Source organism: Vulpes lagopus, chromosome 2 (genome assembly GCF_018345385.1).
Source record: "Vulpes lagopus strain Blue_001 chromosome 2, ASM1834538v1, whole genome shotgun sequence".
NCBI classification, from domain to species: domain Eukaryota; kingdom Metazoa; phylum Chordata; class Mammalia; order Carnivora; family Canidae; genus Vulpes; species Vulpes lagopus.
In genome coordinates this window covers 164,142,413-164,169,461 of record NC_054825.1, presented here as the reverse complement: position 1 = coordinate 164,169,461, position 27,049 = coordinate 164,142,413, and the positions used below count along the sequence as shown (strand labels likewise).

Below are 27,049 nucleotides of genomic sequence, written 5' to 3'. Positions count from 1 at the left end.
TCCCGAGTCTTAACAAGTGAGGCGTTGCCAATACGACAGATACCTTTATTGCTCCTTGCGCTCACTTCCCAAGCCCATTTTCCCACTGTCCCATCCTCTACTGCCCGAAAACTCAAACTCCCGGCATCCCACGCGGGGAAAGAACTACAACTCCCAGAGAGCTCGGAGCTCAGGCGGGCTCCAGGGAGTGGAAGCCGAAGAATTTTCAAGGTTCGCGCGCTTGTTCGTTATTGGTTTTCAAGGAGGCGTGGCCGCGGGAGGCCCGTGGCGGTGATTGGCCGGCAGTTCCTGCTGCTCAAGATCCCAGAGAAGGCGGCGGAGCCTGCGCAGTTCACGGTGCAGAGCGTCGTCCGTCACAGGACCCGTGAGGCGCAGGCGCGAGCTGCCCAAGGGCAGGATGAGGGGAGGATGGGAAGAGAAGCTTTCGAAGATGTCCCCTAGGAAATCGAAGAAGAGTCAAATTCTGAAAATGGGCGAGGGGTAGCAGTGTTGGGGGAGAAGCTGCGCATGCCCGAGGGAAAAACTTCAACTCCCAGCAATTCCTGGAGCAGGATCCACTCAAACACGACTCTTGGGAGTCCCCAGGCATCATGGGAGTTGTAGTTCACACAAAGAAAGGCCACCGTTGCCCGGGAAACGGGCGAGGTATTGGGTTCTTGGGTCTGAGAAAGGAAGGTCTGGGAGCTTAGTTTTACGGATTCCTTAGAGTGGAGGGGTCCGGAACCCGAATTACTGGGCGGGGAGGGCAGCTTGTCGGGGAAGAGGCTGAGGGCCCGAACTTTGGGGAAAAAAGGAGAGATGGAGCTTGAACTCTTGTACCCTGGGGGAGGGGTAGTTAGGGTCCATCACTTAGATCTTGAAGGAGGAGAGAGTTAAAGGTATATAATCCTGGGTCAGAAAGAGGAAGGGGTTGGGGCTATAAATTCCTGGGTCCTGAGGACAAAAAAAAAAAAAAAAAAGCTGACAGCCCCAGTGCCTCTGTCTCCATCTCTCCTCACCTGTGTCCACAGCATCTCGCTCTGCAGGGGGAGGATCCCAGGCAGGTGGTGGCCCACGACCAGGACCCAGCTGGTAGTGGCTGAGCAGATGGTGGAGCTGAGCAGGGGTCAGAGTGGGGTGGTCAGTTCGTAGGCTGCTCCATGAAGCCTGGTGGGAAGATCATGTGAGAAATATGGGGTCATTATGGGGCAGCTGAGAAATCCTAAATGGAAGGCCCTCCATAAAGGGCATGGATGTAATGGGTAGATGGTTGTGTCTGTGCGATATCTTCCGGACATTGTGAGGCCAGGCTGTCACCAAAGTGATGGTGGGAAAAGGCATGCTCTCAGCTTTTTTTTTTTTTTTTTCCATGCTCTCAGCTTTAAAAAAAAAAAGTGATTTGCTTCAGCATAAATGAAGATCCAGGAGTTGGGTGTGGGGTGAAGAAGAAACAAAATGGGCCATTCGTTTGTATTATTATTTTTTTAAAGATTTTACTTAGAGACCCACACAGAAAGGCAGAGACACAGGCAGAGAGAGAAGCAGGCTCCCCGTGGGGAGCCCGATGTAAGACTCAGTCCCAGGACCCCTGAATCACGACCTGAGCCAAAGGCAGATGCTCAACCACAGAGCCATCCAGGTGCCCCCATTAGTTTGTATGATTTAAGCTGATGTTGTGTACCTAGAGGTTCATTACTATATTGTGGCTATTTTTTTGTTTCTGAACAATTCTACACCTGAGATGACATTTGAATCATCAGTGGGTTGAAAACCAGAGACTCTGGACTCAGATTGCCTGGGCTCAAAAATCCCAGCTTCACTACTCATTACCTTCTAGCAAGCCACGGTACCTCAGTCTCTTCATCTGTCAACTGGGTGTGGGCAGGACTAGGAACTACGTAATGGCATAGTTTTGAGGAGGATTCAATATGGCAAGATCATTAAGTAGTTAGGACACTGCCTAGTGCTTATTAAATGTTCTGTTAAAGTTTGATAAATATAAATAAATGAAATTGAGTAACTTATCCTACCTGATTTTCAGCTTCCTTGTCTGAAAAGAATTTTCAGTTAATAACCTATTTCATGAGGCTTAGTCAACATTCAATGAGAAGTGCTAAACAGGGGCGCCTGGATGGCTTAGTCCATTAAGCATCTGCCTTCGGCTCAAGTCATGATCTCAGGGTCCTGGGAACAAGCCCTGCATGAGACTTCCCTGCTCAGTGGGGAGTCTACTTTTCCCTCTCCCTCTGCTGCTCCCCCTGTTTGTTCTCTCTCTCTCTCTTTTCCCCTCATAAATAAAATCTTAAAAATTAAAAAAAAGTACTAAACAGTGTCTGGCATGTAGTTTATGTGCAACGAATGTTTTAACTATCACATTCCCTGGTCTCATAGCAAACTTTCTGAATCAGCACGTCTGAGGGAGGGGGCCTTGGAAACTATTATTAGCAAGTAGCCCAGGATTCAGATGCAGTTTGGACACTTGGGGCTGGCTTCCTTTAACCGTCAATGCCGCACCCAGTGTCAGAGCCAGGGCAGGGGATAACATGAAGTCCAAGGTGAGGTCCAAGGGTAAGCTAAATAGAGGATGTCAGAGGTCAGGGATCAGGAGTCACCTTAAGCAGAGAAGTGCGGGGCACACAGAGCAGGTTCACAGCTATGGAGAGTTTCCGGAAGAATTCAGTGGCAATGTCACCCAGCCCGGCCCCCTGCAGCCAGTCCAAGACAAGGTCCAAGTTGGTTCGGATTTGGACAGCTCGGGACCATTGATAGAAAGGCCGGCCTTGACCTGTAGGGAAGGGCATGAGGGGCAATTGGTTTGCAGACTCTGCCCTCCTCCCTCCCAAACCCTTCCCATCCTTCAGCTTGGGATCTGGAGCTTGCTCGCCTGAGTCCCTAAACATGAGGACTGATCCTGTGGGCGTGGTGTCTGAATTGATACCGGTCTTAGGGGTTGCCCGTCCTTTCCTCCCTGCCCCTTCCCCAGTCTGACCCTCACCTCGTTCCATCAGTGAGTTGAGAAGGGATGCATTGGAGAAGAAGAACAAGTAACCGAAAGTCTGAGACACGAGGTCCGGGTGCAGCTCACACTGGCTGGTCAGTTCCAGGGCTGCCTGGAACACGCCCAGGGTTGGTCTCAACCCTGGAGGCATGGCCCCCAGCTCTGCGCCAGGCCCTGGCAGCTCTGCCCCAGCTGTAAAAGGGTTACTATCCAGGAGAGCAGGCAGTGTTGAATACAGAGTCTAAGAAGACACAGAGATGCAAACAGGTGATTGGATTACAACCTCCCGGAAGTTCAGGGTGATAGAACTTCTGGAAATTACAGTCCTTTCTACACATGACACTCTACAGGTCTCTATGAGGAAATCCCTACTTTCCAGGTGGGTTTCTAGCATTCATCAGGGCCAGAACACCTCAGGTCTTAAGAAAGCCTCCAGGAGTTTCTTGGGTATTTTAATGACTACTTCTGGTGCTTTACAGGGCTCAGAGTTCTCAACAGAGACAGCTCACGGAGGACAAAAGGATACTGAACAAAGAGGCCCCCTTCAGTCAAAGAATTATTTATCCAGAGCTCCCGAAGGAAAGAAAAAGAATGAAGAGTCAGGAAGTGGGAGTGGCATGGCGGTAAGCCAGTGGAAAGTGAAGGACAGGAAATGAAGTCAGAGCCGAAGAAATATAGCCACACTTGGCAGGGATAGACAGGAAGTGAAGCCTTGGAGGAACAGGGTTCACAAATCAAGGCGGCTTATGGAACAGAAAGACTGTACCCAAAGATTCCTTTTCCTTTCACCGATATGGACTCAGGTCCACTGGAAGCCTGAAACCCTACGAATTCCAAGAAGCCGTCTTAAGGTCAAGGGTAGTGGAAGACTGGGACAGATAGCAGGTCCTGCAGGACTAGACTCCAGGGAGAAGATCTGTGACTCAGAAAAGGGAGTGAATTCAGAGCTGTAGGATGTGAAATCAGCAAACACAGGAAGGGAAGCTGGATTCAAGAGGACCTTTAGTTTAAACGACAGTGTCCGGCACTGTTTGATCCCCCATCTATCTATCTAACCACCTAAGAAATTTGCCAGTGGACTTAGAAAACAGGAGCTTAAAAAAAATGATAGAGGTGATATAACCAGATGGTAAAGTTAGCTGGCCAAGAGGGGACAGTTGGAGAGACAGGAAGAAAAGCTGGGAAGGCAGGAAGAAATGCAGGCTCAAACAGGAAGTGGTTCCAACACAGCAAAGTGCTGCAGTGACTGGGAAGTGATGTCAGAGAAGCAGGGAATCTCACAAGGTCAAATAGGAAGTGACATCGGAGTGATGTAATTCAAACTGGAAGTCAGAAGGTTATGTGTCAACAGGAAGCAGGGGACAAGACCAACCTTGGTGAGGTAGTAGACAGACTGCTGAAAGGTACACATGATGACCTCATCCAGGAGGGCCATGGCCTCATCACATAATTCCAAGTCATTGCAGAGCTGTGGGTCTGAGGACAGACCTGGGGATGAGAGAGAGACCAGAGGCTGACAGGCAGGAGCCCAAGTCCCCAAGTAGAGGGAATGACAGGGGGCTTGGGAAGCCTAGGCTTGGGTCAGAGCTCACCCTCCTGGTCAGCCTCCTTCTCCATCTCCAGCACTTTCTCCTGCACAAAGCTCAGCAGTTCCGTGGTGTTCGCCATCCACAGCATGAGTGGCCGCAGCTCTACCGACACAGCCTCCGGAGTTAAGGGCACCTCGGGGACTCCTTCTGGGTGGCTGGAGAAGGAGAAAAAGAACCTATGATCCTAGCCCAACCCCCACCGTAGTATCTGAACCCCGAGATCTGAGTCTAATTGGGTACTGAGGCCAATCCTCATTGAGTGCCAAGGAAGAGCAGCAACCTGTACTAAGATATGAATGGAGTAACACAGAACTGGCTTTAAATCCCCACACCCCTTCATCCCTAGACCCTTCTCCCCAGAATTTGTCTTACTTCTCTGGCTGACGGTCTCCAATTTCCTTAATTTTTTCCTGTAGAACAGTAAGATCAGAGTCAAGGTGAGGGTGCGTGGGTAGAGGCCTATGAGTTAATACCCTGGTTTTTCTAGAAGCACCTTTTTGATAGTGACTCTCCCCACTCAAATGGACTCTAACCCTCAAGCTTCAGAATGGTCTCTCCTCTTCTTACCATTTAAAACACAAACTCCCATGATTGTGAGTGGTCTGTCTCCCTCAGCTCCATTCAAATAGTTTCTTCCTACCCCCAAGACACTTCCTTAACCTTTTCTTTAATAAGCCCTGCTCAGGGGGATGGAACCTGGGATTTCTCCCAGGCACTTCCATCTTTAGGTCCCACTGATTTGTTCTCTCTTGCCTCCAAGAAATGGTCTCACCCACTACTGCTCAAAGCATCAGGCCCCATGGGCTGCCTGCCTCACCTCCCACAGTGGTCTCTCCTGACTTCTCATCCAAGGGATCTCATCCAACAAGATCTCTCTCCCGATCTCCCAGAACGGTTTCTCCCATCATCCCAGAGGGGCAAAGGTGGTATTTCACTGCCTTCTCTTCTAGTACCGTTGGTGAATCCATAGGGCCCAGCATCCCATGAGACCCCTTGCTTCATGGCCCAAGCCCCTCTTGAAGCATCACGGAAGAGGCAGTTTCATCCTGCCCCACTACGGCTGAAAGGTGGTGAGGGGTGGCTAGGGAAAGAATCTGGGGCTCCGAGGGGCCTGGACTGCGGTGGGAGGACTCACCCAGACAGCCTCCTTAATGAGTCGGGCCAGGCGGCCCAGCAGGCGCGGCAGGTGGCCCAGCTCCAGCTCTCGGGCTGAATGCTGCACGCACAGCGCCAGCAGGGTGGCAGGCCCCAGCGGTGGCAGGTCCCCAGCGCCCGCGGCGGCAGCACGCACGATCTCGCCCAGCAGCGCCTCTTCTTCGCGCGGCCGAAAGCGCAGCACGGGCTCCCGGCCGTCCAGGTAGGCCGCCAGCGCCTCGCCCCGCTCCTGCAGGCCCCGGCCGCATAGGCGGCAAGAGAAGGCCCACCCTGGACCCGGCGGGGCGGTCCCCGGGCGGGCGGGCAGCCAGGGCGGCCGCGCAGGCCCAGAGCCCCCAGTGCGGGGGTCCTTGTACATGAAGAGGAAGTGCTCGCCCAGCCCCAGCAGGTCGCCAGGGTGCAGCTCGGCCTCCCGCAGCAGGAGGCACCCGTTATGCGTGACTGGGGCCCCCCGGGATGGGCGCACCATGGCTGGGGGCTCAGGGCCCGCACGCACCGTGCAGTGCCGTGGCAGGATGTCAGGGGCATTGAGAAAGGTGTCCACGTATGGGGCGGGGGACCCACCACGGGCTGAGGAGTTCCCCCCGCGGCCGAAGACGTGCTGCTCCCGTGTCATCACATACACCACGAAGTCCTAGAGGGAAAGTGAAGACACAGTAGAGACACATCTCCATGAGGAATGGATGCTTCTAAAGAAGACCTTTGCCACAATCCACTCTCCCATCAACCACCTCCCTCAGGATGAACACTTCCAAGGAGATCTCCTGGGATCCCAAAGGACTCACCAATTACCTCCACCCAAGCATGAGTGGACTTTTCAAAGGCACTTCCTGTGACCAACTGACCCATAAAACTCATCTTGAAGACCAGCTGCTTATAAGGAAACCCCTTTCTTGACATGGGCTCTATAATTCCTCTCCCTCAAATTATTGATGATTTCCAGGAGACTTTTCTCCAGTGAGATGGAGAAAAGTGAGATGGAGACTTCCATCTCACCTCCTCTGAATGGATTGTTACAGGCAATCCCTTCCCACAGTGTACTCTCCCACAACATCCAGCTCAAAGAATAGGTGCTTCCAAGAACACCACACCCACATCGCTAAAATGGACTGTCCCATTACCCTCAAAGAATGGAACTTTCCAAGGAAATCTTTCTCTTAGAACTTAGGAACTCAAAAAAAAAAAAAAAAAAAGAACTTAGGAACTCTCCCATTTCCCTACCTTTGGCCCCATTTGCCTGACATTCTACCCCCATGATGGAGACTACCAAAGATGTTTCCCCTTCCAATAATAGCTTTTCTGAATATTAAAAAAAAAAAAAAAAAAAGGATGGATATCTTTAAAGAGACTCCTCCTTTGAACAAAGGTTTCTTCCACCCCATGAGTATATACATCTGGGGAGACCCCCTTTCTACAATGGACTCTTATTTTTTCCCACTCAATGCTGAACTCACTTCCAAGGAGACACTATACTACAATGGACTCATCTACCACCTTCACTCCCATGATAGAGGATTCTAAAGATACTCTCCTCTCCATCAGTGGATGCTTTCAATTTTCCCATCCTAAAGAAGAACATCTCCATGGAGATCTTCATATAGTAGTTCTTCTAGCAACTCCACCTTATACATAGATGTTTTCAAGGAGACCCTCTTCTTATAATGAAGTGTCTCATTTCATCCACCAAATGAAGAGGTGCATTCCAGAAGACCTCTTCCTAAAAGACTCTTCCATTTCCAACCTATAAAAATGGAAGACCTCAGTCTGATCCCCTTCCTAAAATACATTCTCTGTTCTCTATTCATGTCTAAGAGAATAATAATCCTCATATTCATAAATCCCCTTCCTACACTGAACTCTCCCAATTCCTTCACCCCATGGAAGGACATTTCCAAAGAGACTCCTTCCTACAATGTATTTGTTCATCTGTCTCTAGGAAATGGACCTTTTCAGTCTTACCACCTTCTGAAGGTAGAATTTCCTGTTTTCTATCCCTGTTTGAAGCAGTGGAATGATCCAAAATACATGAACCCCTTCTCTAAAATTGCTTAACCCAAGAGGGGAGGCTTCCACAGTGCCTGCAATGAACTCTCAGGTTATAGCCAGCCACTCATGAATAAATGACTACAAGTAAATTTCTCTTTCTAAGAGATTCACCTCTTACTCTTGATCCCAAGGAAAGAAGACCTCCAATGAAGCCTCTTTCTTAGAAAGGAATTTCTCATGAACCTCACTCGAAAGAGTGGATGTTTCCAATGTTTTCCCCTCTTCCCATACTAGACTCTCCTATACTCCCAGAAGAGATTCTTCCAACTTGACTACCTTCCCAGAATAGACCCTCCTATTCTCCAACCTTGCCTGGAGAAATGGGCTGTTATAATATATGCAAACTCCTGCCTAGAATGAACTTGCCCAGTCCCCTTGCCCCAACAAGGAGGAATTAATTCTTCCATGCAAGCCCTGCTCTCAAGAGTCTTCCCCTCTCACTCACACACACAGCTAGGCCTCCTAACCCAAGTGGATCACTCTCTGACAACACGAGACTATTCACTGAGCTCTACCAGTAGGCTTTCCCAATGATTCTCAAAAGTATCTGTTGAACTTGGCTGTACCACTGTTACCCAAAGTCAAACAATACCATAAAAATGATTCTCCCAATTATCACACTCGTGAAAATGAATATTTCCAAAGATACATTACGTTCCTTTTTTTCATACATTACGTTTCTATTAATATAATAATTTCCCTCTAACCCACGAGTAATTTTCTACTAACTTCTAATGTTTTCTCTCTCCTTTGCTCTCTGACACTCAAATAAATTTTTTTAAATATTTTATTTATTTATTAATGAGAGACACAGAGAGACAGAGACACAGACAGTGGGAGAAGCAGGCTCCATGCAGGGAGCCCCATGTGGGACTGGATCCTGGGACTCCAGGATCACGCCCTGGGCTGAAGGGAACACTAAACCGCTGAGCCACCCAGGGATCCCCTCAAACAAGTTCTTCTATCATCACCCAAATATATAAAATAGAAGTATCGAGACACCTGGGTGGCTCAGCAGTTGAGCACCTGCCTTCGGCCCAGGGCATGATCCTGGAGTCCTGGGATCAAGTCCCACATCAGGCTCCCTGCATGGAACCTGCTTCTCCCTCTGCCTAGTTCTCTGCCTTTCTCTCTGTGTCTCATGAATAAATAAACAAAATCTAAAAAAAAAAAAAAAAAAAAAAGTCCAAGGAACAAAATATTATCAAATAAATAAATAAATAAATAAATAAATAAATAAATAAATAAAATAGAAGTATTGGTCTCACCTACCCCCATCAGCAATAGTCAAATTGGTCCAGTGTAAACTAGTTCCTTTAAGAAATGGATTGGTCCACTCCTTCCAAGAAAATATAGGCTTACCCAGAACAAGAACCCATGCATCAGCCAAATTATCTTCCTCCCAAACAAGATAGACTCTTCTATTACTCCTCATCAAGAAATAGACCCTTACAAGGACATCCTTATTTTACAATAGGCTGTCACTTTCACCCCTTGACAAAGACAGCTTTCCGGGATCCCTGGGTGGCGCAGGGTTTGGCGCCTGCCTTTGGCCCAGGGCGCGATCCTGGAGACCCGGGATCGAATCCCACATCGGGCTCCCGGTGCATGGAGCCTGCTTCTCCCTCCACCTGTGTCTCTGCCTCTCTTTCTCTCTCTGTGACTATCATAAATTAAAAAAAAAAAAAATCAAATCCTTTAAAAAAAAAAAAAAGACAGCTTTCCCCCAGTTTTTTTTTTAATTTTTTTTTTTTTTTTTTTTTTTTTTTTTTTTTATGATAGTCACAGAGAGAGAGAGAGAGAGAGGCAGAGACATAGGCAGAGGGAGAAGCAGGCTCCATGCACCGGGAGCCTGATGTGGGATTCGATCCCGGGTCTCCAGGATCACGCCCTGGGCCAAAGGCAAGCGCCAAACCACTGCGCCACCCAGGGATCCCTTTCCCCCAGTTTTGTGTGAAATCTGCCATTCCCTACTTGTTCCTCCAGCGAGATCTTTTTCAGCCATCAACCTCCACCGCTAGCTACCACCACCCCCATCCTCCATCTCTGACAATGACATCTCCTACCCTGGAACCTCGCTGGGACCACACCTTCCGGCATTCGGCATTCCTGAGACTGCCCCATCCAAAGAATAATGGGAGTTGTAATTTGGTCGCTGGGCAAACGGAGCGTAGAGCAATAGGTCTCTCCCGGTAGGCCAGGGTGCGCTCACCTGGGCGTCCTGGTAGCCCTGGAGCAGCAGGAAGTAGGGACGGTTGCTGGGGGCCTGGATGAGGCACTGGGTCAACTGATCGAAGTCGCCAGGGTCTGCGGGTCCGATCTGGGCATCGGCTGCCCCTGGGGCCATGCTAAGTGCCTGCTGCCTGCGCTCCTGCTGCCGCCGCCGCCGTCCCTGCAGGCTGAGCTCCGACACGCTGCGCCGCAGGGACAGGTTTTCCGAGCGTTCTTTGCCCCCAGACCCAGCAGGGGGCCCCGAGCCGGACCCCGGGCCAGGACTGGCCAGGGCCGCCCCGCCGGAAGCCGCCCGGGAACGGTTCTTTTGTGGCCGCCACGAGGGGGCGCCCGTGCCTGCGGGGGAGAGACAGAAGGATGAGGCAGAGACTAAAAGGAGACGGAGACAGACAGGCTCAGAGATTTGGAGATTATAGAACCAAGAATTGACTACAGAGAAGTGAGGAGGCTTCCCACCTTTAGGTTTTTGCATATGCTGTTCCCTCTGCCTGAAACACATTTTCTGCCTGACTTCTACCCACCTGACAGTTTTCAGCTCAAAAATGAATTGATTCTTTTAATTGGGGGGGAGGGGACCTACTGTGTGCGGAGCACTGTTCTAGGCACTAGGGACTTGGCAGTGAACAGAGAAGACTGTCCTCCAGGAGACAGAAACCACCTCCTCCCGAGCACCCTTCCCTGACATTCCAAGCTGCAGCAGAGAAGGGCACAACTGGACACACCGGGCTTTGCCTGGACCTAACAGGGCCCTGGCACATAGTGGGGGGTTAGTGGAAATGAGCCAAAGGAATGAACTGAGGTGTTTCTCACTAGGCTGTGAAATCTAGGAGGGTGGGAACCTCACCTGTCCTGGGCTCACTGTATTCCACCAGGGCCCTAAATAATGTGTGGCCCACAGTAGGCGCTCAACAAATGCTTTGTAAAAAGAGAGAGAGAGAGAGAGAGAGAGAGAGAGAGAACAATGGTAATAATTGCCATCCTTTATTAGGCAACTACTATGTGCCAAGCCTTGTGCTAAAGCCATTTTATACATGATCTCATTCCACCTTCACCTCGGGTTTTGCTCAGTTTAACCAGTAAAGGACATACTGGAATCCAAGCCAGAGTTCAAAGCTCCTGAGTTAACTGCTACAACACTCTATCTCCCAAAGGGAGACTCAGAAACAGAAAAGCGTTAGAAGGCTCCCTGGGCGGCCCCTATCCCGGAGCCAGGCCCCATTCCTGCCAGGCCCTGCTCTGCACTTACTATTTCACACATGGCATCACCTCCTGTTCCCGGCCGGCCTTCTCAAATACCAGGCCAGCATGTAAGCATGACCTTCCTTGGCCTCTACGAATACTCTTCCTCTTCATTTCCCTTGAGCCACCCTCAAATCTCCCACTCTGCAGCCAACTTAGCCTAGGGCCACCTGCTCCAAGGCCAGGTGCCCCGAGGCTTTGCCCATTCCTAGGCCCTGATCAAGTAGCCCATTTCTTCACTCTCCAGGTCTCTTCCCTTTATACACTTAATCTACACAGGCCCTGGGATCCCTGGGTGGCTCAGCGGTTTGGCGCCTGCCTTCAGCCCAGGGGGTGATCCCGGAGTCTGGGGATCGAGTCCCACCTTGGGGTCCCTGCAGGGAGCCTGCTTCTCCCTCCTCCTGTCTCTCTCTCTCTCTCTCTCTCTCTGTCTCTTATGAATGAATAAATAAATAAAATCTTTTTTAAAAAATTTACACAGGCCCTGTTCCTCTCGAACCCCTTCAACCTATTGTTCTTAGAGGCCTCCAGACAGAGGGGCCAGCGCCACCATTCCACCTGTCTCGCTCCAGGTTACTCTATTCCGCAGGCCCCGCCCCAGCATCACACGCCCCGCCCATCGGCCTTGCCAGTCTCGCTGAGCCGGGTCCTGCTCCAGGCCCATTCTCTGCTCCACCTGGCGCTATAGGTCCCTCCCAGTCCCTTCTCTCCCGCGGACTCGCTTCCAGCCTACCACCGGCCTCCCCAGCCCCATAGATCCTTCCCCGCCCCCGCGCCCCCGCTCCCAAGCCCCGCCCCACCTCTCGAGGCCCCGCCTCCAGAACAGGCCCCGCCCATCCCGCAAAGCCCCGCCCCTCAGCGTCCGGCGGGGTTCGGCTCACCGTCGCTGTCTGCCGCCCCGAAGGCCTCCTGCTCCAGGCGGCGCGCCTCCTCGCGGCCGCGCAGCTCGAAACGCCGCGCCCAGCCGGGCCGCGCTCGCCACAGCTCCTGCACCAGCAGCGGACGCTCCGAGTCGCCCAGCACGCGCAGGTGCTCCGCCCGCCACTCGCCGCCGCCCACGCCGCCCGCCGCGGGCCGGCCCAGCGCGTCGCACAGCGCGAAGGCGTCCACGCAGCTGCTCTCGCCCGGGCCGCCCCCGGGGCTGCCCGACAGCCCGTAGCGCTCCAGCGCCTCGGCCACCAGCTCGCGTGCCGTGGAGCGCGCAGTGGCCAGCACGCTCTTGTAGTTGGCGCCCGACGCCAGCCCGGCGCCGAAGATCTTGAGGACCCCGGGGGGCGCCGTGGCGCGGGCGGCTAGCGGGGGCTCGGGGGCCACGCCCGCCGCTAGCTCCGGCAGCTTCTTCTCGCTGGCCCAGCGCTGGGCGCCCCCCGGAGTCCCGGGGCCTCCCGCGCCGCCGGACCCCGTGGCCCCGGTCCCCGAGCCCCGAAAGAGCTGGGAGATGCGCTTGGCGCGACTCCCGGAGGCTCCCCCGGCCGCCTTGACCGCGCCCACTCTCCGCAACTCCACGTGCGGTGGCGGCGGGGGCAGAGGCTCGCTGCTGCGGCTCCCCGTGTCCGAAGACGACGACCTGGGAGCGCGCCGGGGAGTGGAGAGGCGGGGAAAGCCCCAGGCAGACAGGCAGAGGCCGGAGTAGATGGTGGAGAAGGAGAGGGGTAGGCAAAGACCGAGATGGAGGGGACAGAGACCCAGGGAGAAAGGAATTGGGGGGCAGAGACCCAGAGAGCAACAGAGACCCATTGAGAGGGGACAGAAAACGAGAGAAAGAGGGACAGAGACCCACAGAAGGGCGAGAGATGAAGGGGGTGGGGGTGGGGGTGGGGGGCGACAGAGATGGGGTTGGGCAGAGGCCAGAGGCAAAGAGAGAGAGAGAAATAAATAAATAAAGGCGAGTCCCACAGAAGGAAATTCCAAGAGGTAAGCAGGGAGAGGAGGAAGGAAGGTGAATCAAACCCCTATCCCGGGGTCCCCATCCCCTTGTCCATCCAGCCTAAGCCCATCTATAGAGCCGGCACTCCCCAACACCGGGTCTAGGAGCATTGCTGCCCACTTGTCTCCTCCTGCCTGCCAGTTCACTTGCCCATTCAGGACAGGAACTGGAAGCCAATCCTTGGAGCCCCTGGCATTACCCAGTGCAGAGACTGGGTGATAAACAGGGACAACTGGGAGGTAGATGGGGCAGGGGCAAGAGTCTCAAGGAGGTGGGCACTCACTTAACAGAGGCAGCACTGGGCCAGCGCCGCCCCAGCTTGGCCAGCTGCTTCCTGGGAGAATTGATCCACAGGCCCACAGGGAGATGGAGCTTCCCGAAGCGGGGGCTTCCGCCCTCCTTCCGTTCACCAGATAGCATGGCCCTAAGGAAGGGTGGGTAAGACCCGACTCCTGAGGCCCAGAGTGGTGGAGCTGGGATGGAGGGGGACCCGGACTCCTTGGTCAGAGAGAGAGGGGCTGGGGCTCAGACTCCTGAGTCGGAGTGCAGGAGAAGGATGGGAGCGGGAACTCCTGGGCGCTAGGCTGGGAGATGACTGGGGACTGGCTCCCAGGTCTGAGGGAGGAGGGGTCTGGACTCCTGGGTCCCTGGCTCTTACCCTGCTTCAGGTCCCAGCAGCACCCCGGGGCCTTGGCTCCGTTGGCCCTGGTTGGTTCCTGACCTCGCTGCTCCTGTTCAGCCTTTGCCTCTGCCCCAGCTCCCAGCACTGGGTGGGGGACAGGAAAAGGCAAGAGGAAACCCGGCAGGAAGAGCGGGGAGGGGGCGTCCTGTGAGAGGACTGGGCCTGGGGGAGGAGATGTGGGGAGGGCTGGCCTTTCCCCGCTCCTTGATTCTGGAATTAGTCTCAGCCAGTTGGCCCTTCCAGGACTCAGGGAGCTGGGTTCCAGCCCCTCCTCTCTCTCACAGGAGACCATCCCCAGACCCAGACTTCTCCTCTAGGGAAACCAAAAGTTAGGATCAGATGGGAGGAATGAGTCAGATATTTAGACCACCAGATAAATCTTTTACTGGAGCTTTGATGCCGAGAGTTTTCCCTTTGAAACACTGGGCTTCGGGGCAGCCTGGGGCTTCCGGGCACTCTGGGGCTTCTGGGCACCCTGGGGCTCCCGCCCACCCTGCGACTCCAGGGCAGCCTGGGGCTCCATAGCAGTCTGGGCCTGCTGAGCAGCCTCCTTCTGGTTGGTCCTCCAAGCCTTTATGTAATTGATCACCTTCCCAGGTCGAAAGCAAAGGATCCTGGGGGAGGGTGGGGTGCAAATAGCGAAACCAGATTAGGTCCTGAGTGAGAGACACCCCTCCCATCCTCCCTATATTTGATCCTATTCTAGTAGTGACCCAAGCTGAGCCCACCTAGGTAAGCCCCACCCTGTTCTGTAGGCCCTGTCCCCAAGGGAAGTACAGCTCTCAGGGTTCCCCAGTTCCCAGACCCCCTCCGGCGGTAGGAAGTTGGAGGTCCCTCCCCTTGCTCCAAGCCCTGCCTTCTTCAGAGGGCGGCTCACGCGGTCACAAAGGCGATTAACAGCACTAGTAAGCCCCAGAGCAGCAGTCCTATCAGACGGCCTCTCAGAATGTCCTCGGACTTCGGACACTCTGACGGATTAGCCAGGGCGGTTGGGAAGAGCAGAGAGAGATCCCAGTCCGTAGAGAATTCGTACTCTGTGGTAGCAGTAGTAGTAGTGGTTGGTGACGACCACACGGCTCCACCGGCTCTTTGGGGCAGCACTGATAGAGAGGAAAGGAGTCCTGGGAGGGCACGAAGGTCCCGCCATGGCCAAGGCAAGCCCTCTCCACTCCAACTCGCCCCAAGACCCAGGTCTCTTCCAGGAGAGCAGCGCGTCCCTAACTGCGTGAATCTCTGTCCGGCAGCGGTAGGGCCACAGGGTGCGAAGCCACACCCTCGTGGCCTGAAACCACACCCCAACAGGAGGTTAAGCGCCGCAGGCCCGCGCCCTGAAGCCGACTCCCCCCAACCCCAGGACCCTGAATCTCACACTTCTGTCAACTCCCCAGCACTGACCTCTGACATGAAAATGCGTGACCCCGGCCCGGGAGGTTTTCATATTGGCCAACTCGCAGCGGTAGGTACCTGCATCTTCTAATCTCACCATGGTCTTGGTCAGGGTGGGCTCTTTCCCCACGGACAGCAGCAAGCTGTTGCTCCCTAAAACCTAGACCCAAGCTCAAGGGGTCACAGAGGCCTGGAGAATTCAGGGTTTCGGGTTGTACAGGGGTGAGATAATCACGGGGTCTCAATGGGGGGTAGGTATACTGGGGCAGGGCATAGGGTCTCCGGGGATCAGAAGCAGCAAAATCTGGTAGACCATGGGCCATAGGGATTGTAGATGCAAGCCTCTGGATACAAAGATCAGGGGGCCCACACAAGCCTGATGGACTCGGGGTTCAAGGGTTACAGGAGTTAGTGGGTCCCACCCTGTAAAATGTGTAATTGTTCACGCCTGCAGAGATTCGATGCCAGCTGAGCTCACAATCCAGGACCAGGTCTTCCAGTTCATGGACCACGACTTCGTGCACTGGGGATAGGGAGTTACTGTGGGATGCTCCCTCCTAACTCGCTCCTACTTGGTCTCGGCCAGCTCCAGCCCCCGCCCCCTCCAGTCAGTCCCTCCTCTGGCTCCGCCCCTCTTTGCGTCGACCCCTCCTGCTGGTCCCAGCTCGCTCACCTCCGCAATCGATGGGCTTTCGACAAGTGTGTATTCTCTTCAAGCAGTTATGGCACCAGATCAGAGTCTGCAACATCTGACCTGAAGGGGCAGCATCAACGCTGTATTCGCCCTGAGAGGCGAGGCTAAAAGGAGAGGGCAGGGCCAAGGGCAGGGGCGGGGTCAGGTGCCCAAGTCCCTGGGAGGTCAGCCCAAGGGGCGGGGCTACGAGGAAGCCCGGCAGAAAGAGGGATCCAACCCGACTCGGTGAAGAGCGCAAATAGAATAGGACCCGCTCCCCCGTGAGTCCGTAGCGCCGAAGGAATATTGGAGACCAGGAACCTCTCAGAAGTGGAAAATTAAGAAACATCGAGACCCCAAGGGGGAGGTTCATAACCGGGCGACGATGAGGGATAGAGGACCAGCTCCTATAATCCGGACTCACCACATTTGTTGGGACAAAAACCTGCCTCAGAAGAAAGAAAGAAAGAAAAAAAGATGATCAGATTTCTAAGTTAAAAGAGATGAGGGGGGCGAAGGACTAGGTTGGGGTTTGGGCTCTTGGGTTTGAGAGAGGAAGGTGCCTGGATCCCTGGGTCCCCAGGAAGGTGTCTGGATCCCTGGGTCCGAGGACAGAGTTGCAAGAACTGAGGGGCTGGAGACGGGGACTGTGGGACTTTTGAAGAAAGGGGCTGTGGTCCCTGACAGACTCCCATCTTCCCTCACCCTTTTTTTGGAACTGGGTTATAGTTGTCAGAATGGAAGCTTTTTGCTTGATTAACATCCAGAATATCTGACTCAGGAAAGCCTCACCTGGGAAGGAACAGGGGTGACACAGAGTGCTTCCTCTCTCCCTCACCCATCCCAGGAGTGAGGTACAGGAAGTTTGTTTCTGTCAGAAGAGCCTGGCATTCCACTTGGTGTCTTCTCAGGGAGGGACAATGAAATTCAATGACTGCTTAACATAATGCTGGGCCACTGAGCTAAGCGACAGCTGGCATGAAGGCATTATTTTGATCTTCATTTAGAAATGACAAAGCTGTGAAATCCCTCACTCAGGCCCACACAGGAGATGACAGAGCTGGAATTCGAACCTAGGCAGTTTGGCTCCAGAGCCACTACCAGACCAGCTGTCACCAACTATTACTTTTCTGGAAGATTCTGGAGCCCCTCCTCCCGGGCCCCTCTGTGCATTTACCTTGTTCTTCAGAGTTTGTGATACGTTTCAAATTCTTCAGAAAATCCATGGATAACTTTTTCAGTGTGGGGGAATCTGGAGGAGGGGAGGGAGAAGGGGAGATAGAACTCCAGATTCAAGCCTTTCTGGCTCATTGGCTCACCTAGTCTTAGAAACTACAATACCCATGGGGCTACTGGGCAAGGCTAGGACTGGTAAAGGGATTGCCTGACCGTTGCCTTCTGGGAGTTGTAGTTTTTCACATAAAATTGCAGGCTAAGGGGGAGGGAAACACGGCATTTGCTAGCCCGGGGTAAACCGGGAATCTGCATCTTGGCCTTCTCCATTCCGAACCCAGTAGACTCTGGCTCCAGTCCTTCCCACCCTGGCCCCACACCCAGCAATCCTAGCCTCAGACCAGACCCCTCCTTTCCCAGGACTCAGGATTTCCACGCTCTTCCCTGCCCTCACCGACAACCCCTAAATGTTGATCATTTAAATCTGGGATTTTCCTGAAATCCTTCAGCAGATATTTTATCCTGTCCAACACGCCTTGCAGTTCCTGACCCCGACTCGGCAGGTACTCCATCTCAAAGTGGTATAGCGCCTCCACGACCTTTGCATCGCAAGTGACACAGCCCCGGGCAGGAAGCAGGCAGCCGGCCAGCGCCGCCACCAGGAGGGGAAGTTGCGGACTCATTGCGGCCAGAGCGCTCAGTCCGCGCAGAGCTTGGGGGAGGGTCCTCTCACCCTAAACGTTCACGCTAGGAAGAAGAAAGGGAAGCGTTAGACTCGAAGCTCTTCCCCGAGACCAAGACCCCCAAAATATTTGCAGGGCGCACACTTCTCGGTTAGGAAACCGGGGAGTCCGGAGATCCGGTGCACCGTTAACAACCGCTCTCCGATCTTGGCCTCGACTGTTGCACCCTCAAATACTAGGGTTCGCTGAAGAGCCGAATCCGGGCTGAGGGCTTTTAGGACAAGCAGGGCCCGTCCTTCCAACTCTGATATTTTCCCGCGACTAAAATTAAGGATTTTGGGGGGAGAGGGTGAGGTTGGTCGCGTGATTTGGAGAGCTTTTTGAATGGAGTCAAAGTCACCGTTCGCCCCGATCTACAAGGAGTTTCCACAGCTTCCAGCTTCTAGCTTCCCACTTGGGGCCGCAACTTCCCAGAAGATGCTCCCTGGGAGTTTCCTTGGCCCCGCCCCACAAGCCCAACGCTGAGTCTCATTAGACCGTAACAAAGGGAGGCTCCGCCTACCGTTCCGTGATATCACAGAGACCGCTGTCTTTTCAGACCAGAACTTTCCTAGCGTCTACCGAAAGGAAAAGTATTTTGCCCCCTCCGGCTTCTACAGCCAAGGAAAGGGCTTCTGGTCGTCAGCTTCCTCCCGTCCTTGAGCCCCCGGACCCAGGCTTCCGGCAAAGTGCACAGGGCCTTTTGCAAACCTGGCTTGGAGCCACGACCCTGAGAGAAGCGGCCCGTTCTAGCCCTCAGACTACGACTCCCAGGAAGCCCTGGGGCTCTCCCTAGCCGATTACTCTGGCCGCCCCGAGGACTAGATGGGAAATGTAGTTTCAAAATTGCGCACTTCAGACTCCTGGGTGGCTCAGGGCGCGATCCTGGAGTTTCAGGATCCAGTCCCACTTCGGGCTTCCCGTGTGGAGCCTGCTTCTCCCTCTGCCTATATCTATACCTCTCTCTCTGTCTCATGAATAAATAAATAAAATCTATAAATAAATAAATAAATAAAAGAAAAATTGCCCACTTTGTTCACTCCTCCCTCTACCTTCTCTCCCTGGCCCAAGGGGCTTGATGCCAGGGTTCCAGAGGAAAGAGGCCTAGAACCAGTACTGAGAAACTGGGGCCCTATGGATCCAGCAGGTCTCTCCTTTTCTGCATAATTGAAACAGGCCACCAGAAAAACAAGCACCAGGGTTCACATAACTCTGAGAACCAGAGGCTGCCAGACCAGAGCAGGACAATACTCCTGCTCTGACATGAATAATGAGTCCCTGGCAGTTCTGCACTTTGCCTCCTCCTCCTCCTACACACACACACACACACACACACGACTCCAAAAAATCTGCAGACAGAAGTTGGCGATGTGGACTTTTAATTCATACCTCCCTCTCTTCAACCTTGGCAGCTGAATAGGGAGTGATCCCTCCAAACTCCTTGAGATGACTGAAAAGGGGCTTGAATTCTTCTGGTTAGATAGGGGATGCGATCACGGTTGTCTATAATAAAGCTAGCTATCCCCACCGCCTTCAAAAAGCCTCAAGGGGTTCCTGGAAGCTGAGTCCAGAATCCCATCCTCCTTTGCCAGACCCTGTGCTCTTTCCTGCCTGGGTTTGAGGCCAGCCCCGACTCTGCAAACCTTCAGATCCTTTCAAACTCGAAGCCAGATTTAGTTCTGGTTTTTTTTTTTTTTTTTTTTTTTTTTTTTTGTTGGAAGAGATTTATTACTGTTAGCTTTGCCGTTAATCAGTCCATTTACTCCATGGCTGGGATGGACTCCATTTGTTTCCCTCTCCGTAGAATTGAACTGCATCTGAAGGGCTGCCATGCTGAGTCCTAACTCAGGGCTGTTCACCTGCTGGATCTCAGATGGTTTCTTTGAAGCCAACTCAAGCCTCTAGCCAGATTTGGTTCTGTGAAATGGGGGCGGGGGTGGGGGGAGCGACACAATCTTAGAGGTTTGCAGAAAAGCCCAAGGAAACAGTCATGCTGGCTGAATTCCAGAAAACTGATTGCATCACCACCCCGCTGCTCCCACCCACCCTCACCCTACTGCCCCCGCAGCCCAGCCACAGACGTAGAGGAGGAAATTTTCAACTTTCATAACTGGGAGAGGCGACCTAGTGTGGTGCTTGTCTTTGGCAGCTTTTGATCTTAAAAAAAAGTGTTCCTATATTTCTGGAAAACTCTGCTCCAGGAGCTTTCAGCAGCCGTCCCCTTTCCCCACCTCGCATGTTTTCAGCCTATCTGCTCAAAGTCTTTGTCCTTTTTTTCAGGGGCTGAAAGGTGGGACAGATTTTGGATCTGGTCACAGCTACAGATAGTTTTTCTTCCACCAATCTTTCTGGCAGTGGCTGAGGTGTTGCACTTCTGATTGTACCTTCCTGAGATTCTCCTGGAATTCCAGAACCCCATTCCCTCTGGAAGAGCCCTGCAGAATTCTTCACTGGCACCAGAATTGGCCCTCTCTAGAATGACTCCAGAAGCATAGCCAGGGAGTTGGTGAGTGCTTGCTCTAGAATACCCACAAATTCCCTCAGTCCTGAGGCCTGAACCTCTCTTTTAGAAAAGACCAGGGGCAACATTAGAAGGGGGAGTTCCCTGTTCTTGGGGTACAGCCATCTAGAAGTACTCTAGATATGGGTTGGGAAGAACAGGTAGGCATTGCCTTCTAGAACTGACATGAGCCTCCCTGGACACTGCCAACCATCAGGAAAAGATCTTCTGCTGGTTCTAGAATGTCCAGGCAGCTACAGAAAGCCGTCCTTTCTCTCAGAGTCTAGCCAGCTAGAATTACTCTAGAAGTGGATGCCCACCTGCTGCAGGACTACCACAAGCTTCTCCAAAAGCTCCCAGGCCTCTGAAGATGCATAAATGCCGGCACAAGCATGATCAGCTATTCCAGAAAGTCTCCCTGCTGTTTACTCAAGGCCCCACCAATGACTGGACTGCGGACAAGTTTGCATTAATGCCCACCCACTCAGGCAGGAAGGCGGCCTCAGGCTTAAAGATCTTCAGGAAGTTGGAGTCCGGCAGGGTGAAGTTGGCCAGGTAGACAGTGTCTCCACCGGCCAGGTAGGCAGCCCAGAAGCCAAAGGTCCCAATGGTCATGATGGTGTGGTTGCACTGGGTGAGCAACGCAAAGTCCTTCCCAGGTGAACCCTCCTGCCCATCGCCAGCAAAGATCACATCCCCAAGGGAGGTGTCGATGTTCTCGCGGCACCACTCCATGCCATTGCTGGCGACCACAAAGATGGGGGCTTCATGGCGTGCCCGGAACCAGTCCATAGCCTGCTGGAGGTAAGCACGATCGCCCACCACACCTTTCCAGCGATGGGGCATGACTTGCAGATAGTCCCCACGGCGCACGTGGACACCCACAAAGGTCCGGGGACGGTCCCCGGAGTGGCCCAAGCGGAGCTGACTCAGTAGATGCTGGGCCTCCTGCCGCAGATGATCGTGCAGGGTGAACTCCCTGCGGATCTGTTCGCGGAGATGGTGGAAGAAGGTCCAGGAGCAGGGGAAGCCCGTGAGCTTCAGGAAGGGATCCTTCAAGTGGGCATAGTCCTCTGACATCCAGTCATGCAGCTGCAACTCCCGCCACGGCATGTGGCTGTCCACCTCGGGCGCCAGCACTGGCAGGGTGATGCGGAACACGGGGGCGAGGGCGGCGTGCATGGCAGGCAGGATGAAGGCCTGGCGACGGTTGAGCTGGGCCAGGGCGAGCAGAGTGGCATACTGCCCCATCTGGTTGCCAAAGCGGCCATCTGGGGAGATCGTCCAGGTTCCAGAGAGAGAGGCCAGGTGCTTGAAACAGGGAAAGGAGGTGTTGGGGCTCAACGGCGTGCCTGACAGGCAGAAGATGGCCACAGGGGATGTCATGAGGCGGCGGTCTGGACACAGGGCAGTCAAGTCTAGGCCACCATGAAAGAGGTCTTGGTGGATGTGGAGGAAGAAGACGGCTGAAAGAACACAGACTAGCAGGAAGGTCAGGCACAGCTGCCGTCGGCTGGGGGCCCACATGGCTGCATGGAGGAAAGGGGAGTTAGCAGGTCCTCAGGTCCTCAGGGGCCTGAGGACAAATATCAAGGAGCAGAGGCCAGACAGAAGGAGGATACTAGGGATTCAGGCTCCTGGGTCTGAGGGAAGGCGGATCAGGGTCCTGGGTCTGAGGGTGGAGAAGCAGGGTCCAGGAATTTCAGGGGATGGGGATGGGGAACAGTGCTTTCCGAGAGCAGTGGTCTAGGATCCAGCATCTCATCACCACATCTTGGAATCTGGCTCTCCCAGCGGGTGAGGCCCACTGAAGCTGGGCAGTGCTCCACCCACTTCTTTCTCCAGTGTACCTGGGGGGGGGGGAGGCCAGCAGACTCCACCGTGGAGGTGACAGTAAGAGACAGCCAAGCAGCACAGGAGAGGCAGGAGGCCCAGGCTGGATGAGGGATCTTGGCTCCTGGAGGAGCAGCAGTTGGGGGTGGGGTGGAGACCTCTGGGGTCCTAAGAGGTTCGATGTTGGGGGCGCGCCTCCTCCTGGGACTAAAGGCCCGGGTTCCTGGGTCGGAGGCATCCGCTGGTCCCACTCACCTGCGCTCCTGGCGGATGGCAGATCCACAGTCGGCTTGGCGAGGCTGGAGCGCGGCGACCGCAAGTGCAGCCCACATCCGGCCGCCCCCGGAACCCCGACCTCCAGGGCCCAAGGCTCGGCAGCCCTCCCCTCCAAGCCGCCTCCCCCGACTGGCTCCGAGGGCTCGGGGAGAAAAGGAAGGAGATGGGCGCGGTTCCGAGGCTCGCAGCCTCCGCCCCTCACGGGCTGGGCAGGTAAGTCGGAGGCGGAGCCCCGCCCCTGCCCTGGAGCCCCAGGCTCGCGGTGGGGCGGGGGAGCCCCCGCCCCCTGCTTTGCCCAGACCCGGGGACCCGCGCCCAGCTCCCTCCTCCACGGCCGCGGCCAGCCGGAGGGCTCTCCGGGGCCGGCCTTCCTGGCCTCAGCAGCCGCATCCTTCGCTGGACGTGAACGTCTGGAGCTCAGCCGCGAAGCTGGACGCAGATGCTCGGGTCCATCGACTTCTCCCCCTTCGCCGGTGGCCGGGCTCACGGTCTGCCCGGGGGGCCTGGATGGAGTCTGGCCACGCCCGGGCCGCTAGCGAGCCTGCCCCGGGCGGGAAGGAAGATCCTCCGGCTCGCCTCGTCCGCCCGGTGCGGGTGAGGAACCTGCTCGCCAGGCCGCTCCGGGAGCGGGTGGAAAACCTCCTCCAGCTCTCAGGGTCGCCGACTGGGAGCCTCTGGGCCGAAGGTGTCCCCGGGCTCACCGTGGCCTGTGATCCCCCATTGTCAGCACCCGGCACCTGCAGATTCCAGATTCGCGGCTCCCCGCCCCCCCGCGGCTCCCCCCGCCCCGCCTCTCCTACTGAGGGGATGCAGGATCTGGCGCCCGACGGCCCCTTTCTAGACCGGCGCCTCCCCGGGCCAGCCTCTCCCGGAGCAAGGAAGGGGCGATTTACCTTCCCGGCCTCCCGCGGAGGCTGGGGCCCCGGGTTGGGGTTCCAAGGCCTGGTTCTGCTGTACACCTGAGGCCCTTCCCATTGTACGGTGGCTACAGACACACACACACACACACACACACACACACACACCACCCCTTCCACCCCCGCTGGAACAGGGTGACCAAGGTCATTCAATAAATCAAATCCAGGAATTTGACTTCACTCTCCAGAAATTTGACCATAGTGTGTCCAGACCCAGGAGTCCAGCCCCCAGGCCTCTGTATCCCTCCTGAGACCCCAGGCTTTCCACCCCAACCCCCTCCTCAGACCAACATGCCTTCCTGGCTCAGACACAGGTTTAGTTTCCAGAAAACTGCCCACCCTCTCATTCCCTTTGGGCTCTAGCCTGTGCTTCCCCCTCAAGATCCAGGCTTGGCTACCAAAGCTGAGTCAGAGACTCTCACCCTCCCCTCTCCCCCAGGCTATTTTGAGAGCACCTTTCTGGGCCTGGGGGGTAGGTAGCTTCTCTGGTGAAAGAAACACCAGGATTGCATCAGGGAGGAGAGAGAGGCAGGGACTTTTGGTGCAGGAAGAGTGTCTGGACTGGAGTTGGTGAGGTTGAGGTCAGGATGCCCACGTCCCTGCAGAGGACGCTTTAGTGATGTGGCATTCGCTGCCTTCCTGATGATCAAGGAATGTCCCCCAGTGACCCTTCAGAAACCTAGAAATTCAGGTAGGATCAGGAAGGGCTGCTTATGGGACACAGTATTTGTCCACCAGGGAGGCAGATTTCCAGGCCCCCAGCCCTCTCCTCCCTCAAGCCCCAGCCCCATTCACCCAGGTCCCCATTCCTCAGACTCAGGAGTCCAGGCCCCACCTGGAAGGACCCCCTGATTGCATCATCCACTCAGGCTGATCTGGCCACGGTGGAATCCCAGTTCCTGCCAAGTGGGTCAAATATCATGGGTCAGGTGTGGGGAAGGTGATTGGGCGGGTCTGTCTGGATATAAATTTTGGAGCTTCTGCATCCATTCTAAGAGACCTGGGTATTCTGTTCAGCTGTGAATCCACGTGCCAGAGGACCCCCGGAGTTCAGGCTAAGCAGCGATCCTTTGAATCTGCTCTCCCAGACGACCAGGATCTGAAACAGAATCTATACGGTTCAGTTCTTCAAAACCCAGACTCCAGAGCTCGCCTGAGGACGTGAGCCATTGATGGGCTGGGCCGAGGCCGGGTTCGAGCACCTGGGACTGTGGGTCCCTGTGCTGGCTGTGCTTTTGCTGGAAGCCTGCCGGGCACATCCGATCCCTGACTCCAGCCCCCTCCTACAATTTGGAGGCCAAGTTCGGCAGCGGTACCTCTACACCGACGATGCCCAGGAGACAGAGGCCCACCTAGAGATTAGGGCCGATGGCACAGTGGTGGGGGCTGCCCACCGGAGCCCTGAAAGTAAGTGTGTAGGACAGGGCCTGGTTCTGAGGGAGGAGGGGCTGGGGGCCCGGACCCCTGGGCCTGAGGGAGAAGGGGGCTGAGGCACTGCTGTCCTGAGTCTGAGGGAGGAGGGTCTTGGGCAGAGGCCCTCTGAGCCCCTGACACTTTCTCCCCTTAGGTCTTCTGGAGCTGAAAGCCCTAAAGCCAGGGGTCATTCAAATCTTGGGAGTCAAAACATCCAGGTTCCTGTGCCAGGGCCCAGATGGGACACTATATGGCTCGGTGAGTTTCCAGAATCCCCACCTACCCCCCTTGTGCTCCATCCTTCCTCCTATCAGCCTTGCCATCTGAGGGACCACATCTTGCATCTGTGGCCTGGGCCAGCCTTGATTCTGTGCTTTGTATGTGGCCCCAACATGCCACCACCTTTGCGTGTGGGAGCTGACCTTGTCCATGTTTACAAGAAGAGGAAACTGAGGCTTGGACAGGGACATGCTGGCTCTGAGTCACGAGGCCTGTGAATGATAGAGTAGCCTGAGAGGCTGAGTCTTGTGACTTATAACCCCTGGTGGCCACATGGGCTCCTACATGGCCGGTTCCTGCTGGGCACAGGGTCGCTCAGAGAACCCGTGGCCTCTAAAACAACCATGACCCCTTGGGCAGAAGCCAGACACCCCTGTCTGGACTCAGAGAGCCTAGACTGGTCCCTGGGCTGGAAGATTTCTCTCTGTGAAGTTGGGGACAGGGGTGAAGGAGGAGCCTGCTTCTGTTGTTTGTGTCCTGGAGGGGGGCTGGGACCTGGACTCTGGATCTGAGGGAGGAGGGGCTCCCCCAGCTCCCTAGGAGTGTCTGGACTCCTGAATCCTGTTGGAGGAGAGCACTCTGTGGTCTGAAAGAAGAGAGAGCTGGGGGCCCGGACCCCTGGGTCTGAGGGAGGAGGCACTGGGGACAGGACTTCTGGGTCTGAGGGGGGAGGAAGAGGCTGGGCACCCGGCCACCTAGACCCTGCAGTAGGATGTCCCGTCTCATACCTCTAATCTCCATTCTTGTTTCCTCAGCTCCATTTCGACCCTGTGGCCTGCAGTTTCCGAGAACTGCTTCTTGAGGATGGGTACAACATCTACCACTCCGAGACCCTTGGTCTCCCACTTCGCCTGCGCCCCCACAACTCCGCATACCGGGACTTGGCCCCCCGCGGGCCTGCCCGCTTCCTGCCACTGCCAGGCATGCTTCCAGCACCCCCAGAGCCTCCAGGGATCCTGGCCCCGGAGCCTCCTGACGTGGGCTCCTCGGACCCTCTGAGCATGGTGGGGCCTTCACAGGGCCGGAGTCCCAGCTATGCTTCCTAAAGCCACGGGCTTTTTGTTATGGGGTCTCCTCTTTATTTATTGGGTTATTTATCTTATTTATTTTTTTTATTTTTCTTACTTGGGATAATAAAGAATCTGAGAGGAGGATCAGAGTGAGCACGTGTGAATGTTTGATGGAGGAGATGGGATCTGCTTCCTTGTCTCCCACAGACCCCAAGAACCTCTGCCCCCATTGCTGAAAGGCAGTGGAAAGGTCCCAGCCTCCCTCTGGGCCTCAGTTTTCTGCTCTGCTTAGGTGTCCCCAGGGGCTCTGGATTGTCCCTGCCCTTTGACAGGAGAAGACTTCTTAATCTCCCACCTCTCCTCTGCCCACCCCCAATCTGGAGCTTGTGTTGTGGAACTGTTGTTTCTGAGGTCTCTCAGTGACAGGGGAACGTTTAAACAATGACACCGTAGACCTACAGCCTCATGGGACGTGTAGTTTTCTGGGTCCACTTAGCATGAATAATAGGATGACATCTTGTTCCTCAGGCCTGGGGCAAGGACTCTTGGATCCTAAGGGTATAACATGCTAGGTGGGACTCTTGGGTCCTGAGGAATCAGAAAGCTGGACATCTGGATACCTAGGTCCCAGGAGAACAAGGGAAAAGGAACCTGGAACCCCGGCAGCCCCGGTGGTGCAGCAGTAGGGTGCTGCCTGCGGCCTAAGGTCCTAGAGACCGGGGATCGAGTCCCATGTCAGCCTCCCTGCATGGAGCCTGCTTCTTCCTCTGCCTGTGTCTCTGCATCTCTCTCTCTGTTATTCTCAAGAATAAATAAATAAAATCTTAAAAAAGAAAGGTTAAATTCCTTTAAAAAAAAAAAAAAAAAGGAACCTGGAACCCTGGTCCGAGGAAGGACAGGAGGGGAGTCCTGGTTCTCAGAGCACTTTAGGATCTAAATGCATCCATCCATGTGCTTATGGACTCAGGAGTGTAATGACTGCCTCAGACTCCAGTTCCAGTGAATGAGTGAATTGCCTGT

General features: G+C 54.7%; 4 protein-coding genes across 14 annotated transcripts; 1 reads left to right on the top strand and 3 right to left on the bottom strand.

The window, feature by feature from the left end:
• Window positions 1-31: 31 nt before the first annotated feature.
• Window positions 32-14,135, bottom strand: RASIP1 (Ras interacting protein 1). Of its 2 annotated transcripts, none has more exons than XM_041745693.1 (12): window positions 13,824-14,135; window positions 13,449-13,589; window positions 12,120-12,805; window positions 9,980-10,335; window positions 5,702-6,355; window positions 4,939-4,976; window positions 4,570-4,721; window positions 4,350-4,465; window positions 2,975-3,218; window positions 2,592-2,764; window positions 999-1,146; window positions 32-437 (listed from the first exon to the last, which is right to left on the bottom strand). In XM_041745693.1, the coding sequence occupies exons 2-12, from the start codon at window positions 13,583-13,585 to the stop codon at window positions 238-240; spliced, it is 2,904 nt and encodes a 967-aa protein (XP_041601627.1). In that variant the 5' UTR covers window positions 13,586-13,589; window positions 13,824-14,135; the 3' UTR covers window positions 32-237. The 2 variants fall into 2 exon arrangements, with proteins under 2 accessions (XP_041601627.1, XP_041601628.1); XM_041745694.1 differs by having other exon boundaries at window positions 4,350-4,453.
• A 72-nt stretch (window positions 14,136-14,207) lies between these two features.
• On the bottom strand, window positions 14,208-20,735 carry IZUMO1 (izumo sperm-egg fusion 1). 9 transcript variants are annotated; one of them, XM_041745704.1, is made up of 10 exons: window positions 20,622-20,735; window positions 17,534-17,826; window positions 17,084-17,158; window positions 16,612-16,698; window positions 16,331-16,351; window positions 15,907-15,987; window positions 15,656-15,756; window positions 15,243-15,393; window positions 14,725-14,947; window positions 14,208-14,461 (listed from the first exon to the last, which is right to left on the bottom strand). In XM_041745704.1, exons 2-10 carry the CDS (start codon window positions 17,760-17,762, stop codon window positions 14,230-14,232), a joined length of 1,200 nt encoding a protein of 399 aa, XP_041601638.1. In that variant the 5' UTR covers window positions 17,763-17,826; window positions 20,622-20,735; the 3' UTR covers window positions 14,208-14,229. The 9 variants fall into 9 exon arrangements, with proteins under 9 accessions (XP_041601638.1, XP_041601642.1, XP_041601636.1 ...); XM_041745708.1 differs by lacking the exon at window positions 20,622-20,735 and adding an exon at window positions 18,325-18,731 and having other exon boundaries at window positions 14,881-14,947; XM_041745702.1 differs by lacking the exon at window positions 20,622-20,735 and adding an exon at window positions 18,325-18,723.
• Window positions 19,164-23,399, bottom strand: FUT1 (fucosyltransferase 1 (H blood group)). 2 transcript variants are annotated; one of them, XM_041745713.1, is made up of 3 exons: window positions 23,304-23,399; window positions 22,390-22,951; window positions 19,164-21,830 (listed from the first exon to the last, which is right to left on the bottom strand). In XM_041745713.1, exon 3 carries the CDS (start codon window positions 21,826-21,828, stop codon window positions 20,731-20,733), a length of 1,098 nt encoding a protein of 365 aa, XP_041601647.1. In that variant the 5' UTR covers window positions 21,829-21,830; window positions 22,390-22,951; window positions 23,304-23,399; the 3' UTR covers window positions 19,164-20,730. The 2 variants fall into 2 exon arrangements, with proteins under 2 accessions (XP_041601647.1, XP_041601645.1); XM_041745711.1 differs by having other exon boundaries at window positions 22,390-23,399.
• Window positions 23,400-24,329: 930 nt separating this feature from the next.
• FGF21 (fibroblast growth factor 21) lies at window positions 24,330-26,769 on the top strand. Its single transcript, XM_041744617.1, has 3 exons — window positions 24,330-24,734; window positions 24,895-24,998; window positions 25,775-26,769. Exons 1-3 carry the CDS (start codon window positions 24,500-24,502, stop codon window positions 26,063-26,065), a joined length of 630 nt encoding a protein of 209 aa, XP_041600551.1. The 5' UTR covers window positions 24,330-24,499; the 3' UTR covers window positions 26,066-26,769.
• Window positions 26,770-27,049: the final 280 nt, after the last annotated feature.

Coding starts and splice junctions, on each gene's coding strand:
- RASIP1 (XM_041745693.1), bottom strand. CDS start 13,585: ATGCTATCTGGTGAACGGAAGGAGGGCGGAAGCCCCCGCTTCGGGAAG. Junction 4,722..4,938: donor GGAGACCGTCAGCCAGAGAA/GTAAGACAAATT, acceptor CTCCTTCTCCAG/CCACCCAGAAGGAGTCCCCG. Junction 2,765..2,974: donor CAACTCACTGATGGAACGAG/GTGAGGGTCAGA, acceptor CCTTCCCTACAG/GTCAAGGCCGGCCTTTCTAT.
- IZUMO1 (XM_041745704.1), bottom strand. CDS start 17,762: ATGAGTCCGCAACTTCCCCTCCTGGTGGCGGCGCTGGCCGGCTGCCTG. Junction 15,394..15,655: donor ACAATTACACATTTTACAGG/GTGGGACCCACT, acceptor GCTTGGGTCTAG/GTTTTAGGGAGCAACAGCTT. Junction 14,948..15,242: donor CACGCATTTTCATGTCAGAG/GTCAGTGCTGGG, acceptor CCTCTCTATCAG/TGCTGCCCCAAAGAGCCGGT.
- FUT1 (XM_041745711.1), bottom strand. CDS start 21,828: ATGTGGGCCCCCAGCCGACGGCAGCTGTGCCTGACCTTCCTGCTAGTC.
- FGF21 (XM_041744617.1), top strand. CDS start 24,500: ATGGGCTGGGCCGAGGCCGGGTTCGAGCACCTGGGACTGTGGGTCCCT. Junction 24,735..24,894: donor TGCCCACCGGAGCCCTGAAA/GTAAGTGTGTAG, acceptor TTCTCCCCTTAG/GTCTTCTGGAGCTGAAAGCC. Junction 24,999..25,774: donor ATGGGACACTATATGGCTCG/GTGAGTTTCCAG, acceptor TTGTTTCCTCAG/CTCCATTTCGACCCTGTGGC.